The sequence below is a fragment of the Mesoplodon densirostris genome, chromosome 2, assembly GCF_025265405.1.
Source record: "Mesoplodon densirostris isolate mMesDen1 chromosome 2, mMesDen1 primary haplotype, whole genome shotgun sequence".
NCBI lineage: Eukaryota > Metazoa > Chordata > Mammalia > Artiodactyla > Ziphiidae > Mesoplodon > Mesoplodon densirostris.
Window position 1 is genome coordinate 16948908 of NC_082662.1, and position 11550 is coordinate 16960457.

Genomic DNA, 11550 nt, shown 5'->3' on the forward strand with positions numbered 1-11550 from the left:
AGCCTTCAAATAAAAACTGTACTGAATATAAACTGAGTTTTTAAAAAAAACATCTAAAGATAAGTTAAGAATACTTGCTATAGTAAATCTGAGTTTTTAAAAAAAATTAACAGTGCTCACCAAATGTGATAATATTATAAAAACATGAACTTAGCAATGGCTTTCTTCTATTTAAATCTCTTTTAGGAAGCAGAGCAAGATTTCTGATGCCTGCACAGGAGTATGCCATTTTCACATACGCAAGAGACAAACAGAATAAATCTAAGATGAACTGCTTGAAATAAAAACTTGCCTTAATGGCCTCAGTTAGGATTGCATCCATCTTGGGACGTGGGGAGGAAGCCATCGGTGTTTGTTTCTGGGCCCTGGCTAGCTGGCTGGCAGAAAGGGTAGCCCAGGAAGGTATTGTTTTTTTCACTTTCTTCTCCTTTTCTTTAGACTGATCTTTCTCACTTTAAAACAAAGAATTGTTATTATGCAAGATAAACTCTTCAGAAAGAAGTATAAAGTCAGAAAGAAGAAAAGACCAGAGAGGGATAAAAATCAATGTTTTAATTCATTTCCACACTGAGGTGATACGTAAAATAAGCAACATTTTACAAAATAAAACATTTTTTAAAAATTGGGTTCTACAAATGAACCAAAAAGGTGTGCTCTCCCAGCTGCACACAGGAGAGAGGAGTCATATAAATCAGCACTAGTATGAAGGGCCAGTACATAAAAGAAATGAGAATTTTAAAATGAATTCTAGTAACAAGTGCAACAGATGCGATTCAGTACAGTGCGAAGAACTCAAGCTCTGAAGTCAGAAAACTTGGGTTTGAGTCTCAGCTCCAACATTTACTAGCTATATGATCTTAGAAAGTGACCTGAGTCTCAATCTCCTCAGCTGTAAAACAGTAATGTAATACCAAATACTTCACAAGGTGCTGCAAGAAATGATGAGATTACGTTTATAAAAAGTTTTGTGAACCATAAAGCATTATACAAATTTTATTCTAAGTAATAACACTCCATGTACCTAAAAGAAAGGGTAGCTGCTAAAAATTCCACGGACCTTACATATACCTGTGAAACTGGGATGAAGGATTCCCTGAGGATTATACCTGGAAAGTATAGTTATTTCTAAGTCATTCTTTTATTTAAAAAGTAATTCCTGTTTTCACCAGTTATGAAAAGAATAGAATGAATGCTACCAGCTGTCCTGCAAAAAAATTTAAATTAAAAATGAATCACCATCACATTGTACAGATTATCAATAGCAAATTTTGCCTTCAGATTCTCAAAGTCACCCTCCAATTGAATACTTCATCAAATATATACAGAGTTTTAGGTCACTCTAGCAATGTCTTGGTATAGATTAATGCTTTCTAACATAAGCACGTAAAAATAACTCATTCCAGCAAAGAGGGAGGAATAAAGTGAAGAAGAGTCTCTCAGGTCAGATTTTTACAGTCACGTTCCATTTCTTATTGAAATTATGTCAATGTTTACAATAGGAGACACTCCCACAATGAAGTCTAAGCACAAAAACACATGCCAAAGCCAAAAAGAATGAATTTTGCATCTGTCAAACCACTGTTCTGATAACGACTACAAATTCTAATAGGCCATACGACTACATCGTAAGCCTATTCCAAAAGATAATTCCAAAAAAGTAAATCCAAATAGCATGTATCTAGCATAAATTAAGTTGTATCACTTTAAAAAAATCTGACCTACAGTCCTTTTACATAGTCTTCATTTATAAATAGCAAGAAGGCATAAGTCCTTACTCCTTTTTGGTTTCCTCAGAAGGCTTGTTTTCTTCCTTCTCTTCATTCTCAGGTTGCCCCTTTGGCTGCTCTGTCTCGCTAGATGTAGCAGGTGGAGTTTCATTCTCTTGTTCTTCTACAGTGGAGACAGATTCCTCTGAACTTACATCTGGTTCTAAAAAAAAAAAAAAAAAAAAAAAAAAAATCCGGTGAGTAGAATTGCATCAAGTAAGTACATTAGAGGCTGAGTCAATAAAAGGGTAGAAGTTTATCTCTTTAAACAGATAAGCCAAATGTTGCAATTAACAGTTGTACCCTAAAATGAACAAATGACTAAGAGTACAGTTTTTTTTCCCTGCTTTATGTCACTCAAATTGCCTATATAAGGGGTTGCTGATCCGGACCATTAGGTGAGAAAAGGAGAAGGATCAGGAAATTGCACAGAAAGGGAAACTCATTTTACCCCAAATCAAAACTCTTGAGTGTTTTACTCTATAATATTAATGATGAGACTCATAATTAAGAAATTAGCCATTTCATAATTTAACAGGCTAATATTAGTAAGGGAATAAATAATAGAAAATTAATATTTATTTTCCAAGTGAAATGATTCTGGCAAGTGTAGAAATATGAGAGGGGGAATACTGAGGTCTGCAGTTGCTGGTCTGCATCTTTTCTCAGCAGGTCTCCTTGAGCAGCCACTACAGAACACAGAACCCCAGGAAATGATTAAGCAGAGACTTAAAAGAAAAGGGCATCAGTGGCCAAAACTAGGCAAAAAAAAAAAAAAAAAGGATATGCTTGAAGAGTTTAGTCATTTAAATTATGTGAACTCATGACTGGCATAATGAAGACTTTGGGGCCCTCACATAAATAAGAGAATTTTTTAAAATGCCACTTCCTTCTGATTGCCAAACCACATACATACAATGCTAAAGGAATTCTACAAATTAAAATTCTAAACTGTAAGTTTCAGGATAGTCAACTATAATTTGTAAATCATCCTGGATTATGCTCTTCAACCAGACATGCATGTAAGTGAAAAATCCTCCCATATATGCTCAGCAAAAATCAAGGCTCTAGAGTCAGATATATCTGGATTCAAGTTCACACTTTCTAACATTCTAGCTTGATATCTTAGGGCAAGTTCTTTGACATCTCCAAATCTCAGTACCCTTACTTCACAGAGTTATTATGAACATTATACAAAATGCTTTAGGGGAAACCTGGAGGCTAGCACTTGTACTGCTTCCCATCCTCCTCTGGCCTCTTCTACTGCTTCTAGAGCTGTTACGCAAATATTACGGCTAGAACTTCAGTATAACAATGGTATCTGATGATACAGATAACTACAAGATGTATTTTTTTTTATCACGATGTATCTTTTACAGCCCTTCGCCCCAACGATCTGACCTAACTGGCCAACCTGCCTGTGTAAGAACTTACTTTTAGTTAGTCATGTTTACTTATTTTTACATTGCCTTATTCTAAACAAATTGAAAAGCCAAGACCGTTTAGTGAGTTTTACCTTAACAGCAGGGCTACAAATTAAATTTCACATTATTTTCTCTTAAAGCTTATGGTTTAATAAAGGTTCAATTGCTCAACAGATGATGAGACATTGTTACATATAAGACAATGTTTACAACTCACAGAACTATTGTGTATGCCTTTTTGGATTTATAAAATTTACAACATGAGTGAAGTCCAATTATTTTAATGTACAAAATACTATAATGGGACAGAGATAAGATAAATAAACACAACTTGTGAAGTGTCTTACCGGTCCTTTATAAATTCTCGGTTGACTTTTCTAATACCTTACACCTGAACACTCTGGTGTATTCTGAAAACTCACGTTATTAGTGACTTAGTGACTTCAGCTGGCTGTTAAATGTGGCTCAAGATGGGCCATCAAGTGGCTTATCTCAGTGCTGGAAAAAATAACCTATCCTCAACTCACCAGCAACTATTATTATTTTCTTTTTTTTTTTTTTTTTGCGGTATGCGGGCCTCTCACTGCTGTGGCCTCTCCCGTTGCGGAGCACAGGCTCTGGACGTGCAGGCTCAGCGGCCATGGCTCACGGGCCCAGTCGCTCCGGGGCACGAACCTGTGTCCCGTGCATTGGCAGGCGGACTCTCAACCACTGCGCCACCAGGGAAGCCCTATTATTTTATTTTTATTTTTTTTAATATGCTGATTCCCATGTCTCCTCACTGCCTTAGGCCAGAGTACCCCAAATGCTTGTAGTATTCGTCTGAGGATTCAGAGACAAAATCCAGGCTCAGCTGGAGAAGAGCAGATCCCTAGTGCACCAAGGATAAAGGCATGAAGGGTGCATGTATTATTTTATTCGTAATATATGCTGGTCAGCAAATATTTGGCTCTAACAGCCACGACAGGGACAGCACCACGTGCTCATCCCTGGCAATGAAAAGAAAAGAAAAAGGTCACAAGAACCAGAAAAGCAGTTCCACTTGAAGAAGTGGTCAGAGGTGCCATAAAGGAACACGAATACTCCAGATTGACGGTTCTACCTTTCTCTTGATTTATTATGTTCCCACCTCTGCCTGGCCAATCTTCTCTCCACCAACACCAAAGTTACAAACCAATGCTTTGATCGCCCATTTGCTCCCTTAAGGCCTCTTGATGATTTCGGGTTGAGCCTTCCGCTGTCCATCTTGAAGGCCCAAGTCCTCCATTCTTCCAGGGTCTTCATCCCCATGACACTGTATGCCCAGAAGCTACTCTTCGACCATTCCTGTTCTCTCCACCCATCTTTCTGTTTTTTAATTCCAAGAACATGAAATTTTCACCTTCTAAAAATCTTTAGAGACAAGATGAAATTCTTTCTTTGCCCACATGGTCTGGAAATGACATACCAACAGGTACCACCTCTCTCTCTAAATGCTCCCCCCAAACACTGAAGCATAAAAAAAGAACAATTCAGTCCAAGGGAATTTATGGGACACTCCCAACTGGAGCAGAAACGTTTGCCTTTTGAAGCCGTCCACAGCTTTACTTTACCTGGCTTTTCTTCCTCCCCTTCCGCGAGCTTGCTCTTGGGAGGAGTTTCCCGGGTAGAATTCACAGCTCGACGAATCGGCATGGTGTTATCTTCTACCTTCTAAGAAAAGAAATGGCCATAATCACACATGCAAACAAAATTTCTCTTCTCTCTCTTTCTCAAGGGGCCTAACTGGGTGTCAGAAGATGTAGGAGAATTCTTCAAGTCGACTCCAGGATCTGATGCAAATTACTTTTAACAAGGTTTTTTGAAATGAAATATGATTCTTAAGAAGTACTTTTCAATGTATTTTATTTTAGCTAGAATTTCAAATGGAAATAAGTAATTATACTTGATTTGGAATAAATTTAGAAGGTTGTTGGTTTTCTCAGGAGTTTGAGGGGAAAGGGAAGATGAAAAGAACTTTGTATCTACTTGATTTGTTCAGATTCACAACCCAGACTCCCCCAAGTAGAGGAAGGAACAGGTACCAAGAAGGACCCAGCAGGGCCTGAAGTCAGGGACTGATCCAAGAGCGAGCTTCAAGAATGTGTCAGCCCCTACCTCACCTAACTTGTCCGCGTGGATCAGCTGAGCTCCTACTATAAGTGGGAGTGCCTTAGGATGGACGAGTTCACCTTGAGACGTATCAGTCGCCATTTAAAATAATTTCTAGGCCCGAGTACAGGTTACACTCTGAAGCCTCTGCTGTTAACCACAAGGATTTTTCCTAATGGTTTCAGCGTGGTGAAGAATCAACCTAAAGCACAGAAAAGACCTGGTGTGAAGATTAACAGAAACAAAACTAAACTAAAACGTCTAAATTTAATATACATCCAAAGGGAAAAAAAATTCACCATAAAACTTATAGTTAAGCGACAGATGACTTGGTCAGTTATCATTCAGAAAGATAAAATCACTATCAAAATATAGACTATGTAAAAGCAGCGACTAAGACAAATGCACAAGCCACAGCAGCTGTTGCACCTTCCACATGAACAAAGGCAACGAGGACAAGAAAGCTCATGAGGAACCTAACCCCACCCCCTCCTGCTAGTATCAGGAACTTAGAAAGAACAGAATAAGGAGACCCAGAAATAGTTTAGTCAATGTTTACTCAAAGATCAGTTTACTAAAGAGAGAGGCTATTGTTGTTACTGTTCTCAAAGGGGTCAGGAAACTTAACTGTAACCTTAACTCCACCTCCATCAGAGAAGTAATACAAGGGCAAAAGTACTGCTGAAGAACATGACAGTCTGAGAGCCTCCAGACTCAGAAAAGCAAATTCAGACCATCACCTAGGAGACTAAGTATGCCTCTAAGACCTTATTTGTCATATTTTTAATATTAAGCAAAATCAGCGCAAAAGAACAAAATTAAAGATTTAAAAATAAAACGCAGGTAAATCACTCAAATTTACCTGATCATTAACACCCTCTGCCCCGCCCATCCTCATCCTCAATAACATTTTATAATAAAAACTCTTCCAAAATATAAGAAAATAATCAGCTAGGCGTTTAGATCTTTGTGCTACTGAACATTAATGAAGACTTTGGAAAGAGTAGACTAGTCATTCAGCTTCTACTTTAAGCTCTAACCCTGTCTAGGAATTTAAGAGCTTTCAATTTGTCAGGTAATAGTTTCAAGCTCCAAACATACAGAATGCTTTCACGTTTACAGGGAAAACCATTTTATGGGAACACCAAGATCAATGCCAGACTTGTGAACTATCCGTCAACTGCAATGAAAGGCAGCTGAAAGAATTCAAGATCATATAATATGCTAAAAACTTACTATTCAAGAGTAAATTAGGAATATCCACGAATATTTAAAAATTATTAACTGTTACAAAAACTACTTAAAATGCTCATATAGCAAGTCACTTCAACAACTATAAAACACAAAAATAAAAAGTTGTTTTCTCATTTGTGAAAAGTTGGGTTTAAGGGCATTACTTAGGTTTGTGAAAGCTAAAAGTCTATCTTGGAATAATTTCAATACATAAACTTGCTCCCTCATCCAACTAGAACTTACATAGTAATATATTTTCCTTGATTAAAAAAAAAGCAAATCTGATGATACTTTTACATGTAAATACCATACAGAAGTAAAACTTCATGATCAGGTTATTCTTGGTGAAGTGACACTGCTAATAAATTCATCTTTCTTAACCCATGATAATACTAGCTAGGATGAAAATGATACTGTGAAGTCAGCAAAACCTTCAGCAGTCTGTTCGTAGAGGATCTTTAAAAAATATTTTCCCTGTAAGTAAAATACTAAAAAAAAAAAAGTCAAAACGCTTCCAGTCAACTCTATATTTACTAACTGCTCAAAATTGAAACAAACAGGTTTTAGAAAAGGAGTGGGGGTGCAAAGGAAACGACTCTCAACGCCAAGATGACAAAATTGACTGAAATCAGGGCAACAAGTACATGGTCCATAAAGACATTAAACATCATTAACCTGAGGACAAGAATGTTAGTTTAAATTAGGTCAGGTAAGAAGTATGCCCAGGGTGGAATAACTGAGAAATAAGTGGGTTTGCCAATCTTCCTGGCTGCATCCACCAAAAAAAACAGAGCCTGACACTTTCCTGCTTAAAACCTCCCCATTACCACCACCCCCCCACCCTTATTTCAGTAATCTCACCCCTTACTACTCCACCCATCACTCTGCTCTCTTGACTCCAAACACACAGATCTTCTTTTGGTCCTCAGTGTGTGCTATGCACATGCTCTTCTTTTACACTGCAACATTCTTTTCCTAGACACTTCAATCAGATTTCTGCTCAGTGTCACCCCCTCAGAAAGCCCTCCCATTCTTATTCTTTTTCAGGTTTCTTTATATTGCATTTGTAATAGCGTTTAACACCACGTGTAATTCAATATATGTCTATTTACTTTTTTATTATGTGTCTCTTTCAGGGAAATGTAAGCACTACAAGAGCTAGGACTAATTCATCACTGTATTCCCAGCACCTAGAAGAATGCCCAGCACATACTGGGTGCTGGATAAATATTGGGGAAAAAAAGTTGAATGAACAATGACACCTGACAGTACTTATTACTATATTCAGCAAGTGTGAAAAACACTTAAAAAATAAAACTAAATATTTAAAATTTAATATAAATATTAAGAAACGTTTGCCTCAGCTCTGCATTTCCTTAGTAAAGGTCATGAAACTTAAGGCTTCAGTCTATAGCACTTTCTTTATAATAGGTTGGTTAATGAGTTATTCCATAAGTTCACTGTTTATCACAGAGCTAACAAAACTATATGAATGGTTAATTCACACTACCTTAACATCACAGGTACCCATTAATTTAACTTTTGTTGCTACATTTCTGAATGATCAGACTTTTAGGCCGCCACACTTGTTTCCTCGCAGGAATCTTATCTGGCTGGTTCACTGCTGCATACTTGGTGCCTAAGAAACATACCAGGCACAGAATAGGTGCTTAATAAATATTTATTAAGTGAAAGAACGAATAGACGAAACTTGAATAAGTTTTTCATCTGGGTTCTTATATGTGCCATCTGAGTTTACCTGTGGTTTATGTGGTCTTTCTGTGGTCATCAACCTGTTTGTTTTTTAAATTTAACGTAACATTAACATAACAAAGATTTGCTTTCGTCAAGGGAAGTGCTAAGTTGTTTAAATGCAGGCAATAAAGAAAAGGCTGTAAAAGTAGAAAGTCCGTAATTTCAGAGTTTTAATTTACCTTCTCTACATTGAGAAAGCACTAGAAAAAGAAGTAGTTCAACAATGTATTTCAGTTTACTGATATCCTTTAAAGTACGCATTTTAGGGAAAGTATTATTTCATATTTTACCATAAAATGTACACAAGACATTATACATTATAATATCATTAGCTATGCACTGATTACATCAAATTGTTCTCAATCTAAAGTCTTTATGTTCAGACTTAAAGGGTAATGTCACAAAAAGCATGCGTATAATTAGCTAGCAACTTCTTTTTCACTTTCGTATTTCAATATATCAGTGTCTATATTGGGCACAGATGCTATGGACACTACACGGATCTATTCCTAAGACACGCACAATCTAACTGGCTAAAGAGTTAGGATTTTCATCTATACACGAAGAGTTCAGGACACTTCCGCCAAGTTCTCGCCCTCAATCTTCCAATTAAGCTTAAAAACAAGTCCAAAAATAACCTCTAAAAATGTTACTTCTACTTTGAAACACATTACACTAAACTTCGGAAAAGAGCAATAAAAATTTTAAAAGCTCTTAACAGTTTTATGCCTATGCCAGATTAAACAAAACTGAACTATCTTCCAAATTAAAACTAGACACGTGTAACTTCACTCTAAGACAAGCCAGCTTTGTCCATAAAGTCCCTGGTAAATTCCTAGCTGTACTTTTAACTAGATTCTCACTTTTCAATGTAACATAAAGTCGGGAAGCATGATAAACAACAGAGAGAAAATGTATACGCGGAAAGGGCGGTAAAGTTCACCTTGGCCGTCCTCTGTGCAGGGGTGAACACTCCCTCAAAGTGGTTAAGTGACTCGTCCTCGGTCACAGACATTGGTCAATTCGGTATCAAAATCTCAAATCTGGGCCTCTCACTTCACCACTCCTGCCTCCAACTCTTTACAAACGCCCCTATTCACACGTTTGACTTTATTAGCTAAAATCACATCACTTAAGGAGCAGTGACTAACAAGCTCTAGGAAAGCCATACGGGAAAACGAAAGCTTAGGCCCGCGTCGCAGCGGCAGCGGCAGCAGCAGCAAAGGCTTTTCAGGGGCGCCAACAGCTGACACCGAGCCCGGACCGCCGAGAGAACCGGTTAGAAAGACCAGGAGAGACAAAGGCGGGGAGCGGCCGGTGCGGCGCCGAGCACAAGGCAGAGGGAGAGCGGAGCCAGGATGAAGGCGGCGAGGCAAAGGGCGGCGAGCTCAGCGGCAGCGGACACCGAGGTGCGCGCTCATTGCAGCTGACAGCTCGGGCTCCCGCTCCGGGATGCGCGCGGGGAGGCCGACGCCGCGACCCGAGCAGCGGCCGTCCGCGCGACGCAAGAGGCAGTGGACCGCGAGTCCCAGCGCTCGGTACACTCACCGCTGGGAGCTCCGTAATGGCGGCGGCGGGGGCGGAGAACCCGGGGGGCGGGTTCGCCACAGCCAGTCACCGCCGCCGGCATCTTTCGAACCGGCTCCGAAAACCGCTGAGAGTGGGGTGAGGGGGAGGGAGGGAGCGGACAGCGGGGCCCACCGCAAGCCTCGGGAGCATGCGCAAGACCTCAGCCAATCGGAGAGGGCGGGAGGACGCTGGCGCAGGCGCGCTGGGACACAGGGCCCTAGATCAGGGAAGAGCTCCCCCACCTCCCCAGCCCAAACAAAACAAGGGCGGGAGCGCGCGCGCGAGAGGGCCCCGGAGGAGGCTTCCAGGAGAGGGGCAGGGGGCTAGGTCGCAGTGGGGGGAGGGGAAGGGGGCGGAGCGGTCGGGGAAGGCAGACAAAAGGCACCACCTCCGGGGACGCGAGCGCCCCGCCCCCTCCTCTTGGGGAGCGGCGTCGGCGCCCCGAGCGAGCGGCCTCCGCCACTCGCCCTCGGGGTCCAGCGGGCCCGCACCCACTCCCCACCCGCCTTTTCCGTTCTGAGTTACCTCTGCGCTCCCCGCTTCCTGTCGCCCGCGTCCCGCAAGGATTCTCGGCGCCGCTCCCGCTGCCGCTCGTCGCCTCCGCCGCCGCTGTCCTCCAGGCCCAGCCGCCGAGCTCTGCCGCCCCGCCCCCCTGCCCGCGGCCCCGCGCGCGCGCCCCCCAAGCCGGCCCCGCCCCCGCGCGCGCCGGCGGCCGCACCCCCAGCCCGCGGGAGCGGAGGGAGCGCGCGAGGCTTGCCTCCCCGGTCGGGCGCGCGGGGTCGCGAGAGGGCGCTCCGGGATGTGGGGACGCCCGGGCGGGGTCTGTGCACCTTCCACCCGGCGCTTCCCGGGTGGCGCCCGTTAGCTTGGGTTTTGCAGTTTCGGTTTCCTCGGAAGGGCACTCTTTTCACTTAACCCTTCTCTACTCTGGTTCAGTCCCTGGTTTTGGCGATCCGTCTGCCTTTAGAGGGGTTGGGATTTCCCGCTTCTGAATTTAGCCACAGCACAAGAACTACACTTCTTTGAAGGCGGTTGGAATAATTAGAAACCCAGAGAGCGGAAAATTCAGTACCTCACGTTCGTTCCCATTAAGTATCCATACAGTACAGGGTAGCGTAATGACTCAGGAAAAGAACTGTAAAAGTTGATTTTCTAATCAATGAAACGGTCTTCCCTGGCTCCCCAATCTGCATATGCAGGGACGGTTCTCAACAAGGAAACCGTGGGATTAGAAAACAGGGAATTCCCTTTGGATTGCCATTTTACGTTGGTATCAGCGTACTTCGGCTTGTACGTACTGTTTAAAAATGTAACTTTTCAAAGTCGGTTTGGGAAAATTCTATGTACCTAAAGTAGTAGGTGTTTTGTCGCGGTCAGAGGGGGTTCGGGTAATGATATAGGGAAATAATAAACACTACAATTGCCTTGAGGCTCAGAGCAGTGTGACTAGCATTCAAATGCATGTGCCTGTCATCCCAAAGATTTATTATGAAACCATTTAAGCACTTGCTAGCCCAGTCCTCAGGCTCTGGCATTGCCGATAGCACTTTAACTGTCTCACCAGCTTTCCCAGGCATAGCCATCCACTCCATCAGTTCCAAAGGGAGGTATATAAAAATTTAACCACCACCACCAAAAATTCCTTACAAGGTGAGTGTTACCATTAATGTCCC

General features: G+C 41.7%; 1 protein-coding gene across 6 annotated transcripts in view; it reads right to left on the minus strand.

The window, feature by feature from the left end:
* Positions 1-10529, minus strand: part of HP1BP3 (heterochromatin protein 1 binding protein 3) — a 34929-nt gene extending 24400 nt beyond the window's left edge. Inside the window, exons 1-6 of one of the 6 annotated variants that reach the window (XM_060089091.1) lie at positions 10403-10529; positions 8064-8192; positions 5327-5522; positions 4783-4882; positions 1776-1929; positions 293-452 (exon numbers count right to left, since the gene is read on the minus strand). In XM_060089091.1, the coding sequence (XP_059945074.1) occupies positions 293-452; positions 1776-1929; positions 4783-4882; positions 5327-5422 (510 nt within the window). In that variant the 5' untranslated portion in view covers positions 5423-5522; positions 8064-8192; positions 10403-10529. Of the gene's footprint in view, positions 1-292; positions 453-1775; positions 1930-4782; positions 4883-5326; positions 5523-8063; positions 8193-9856; positions 9932-10402 lie in introns of those variants that run through there. The other 5 variants (XM_060089090.1, XM_060089092.1, XM_060089093.1 and 2 more) reach the window with 5 other exon arrangements.
* Between the last annotated feature and the right edge of the window lie 1021 nt (positions 10530-11550).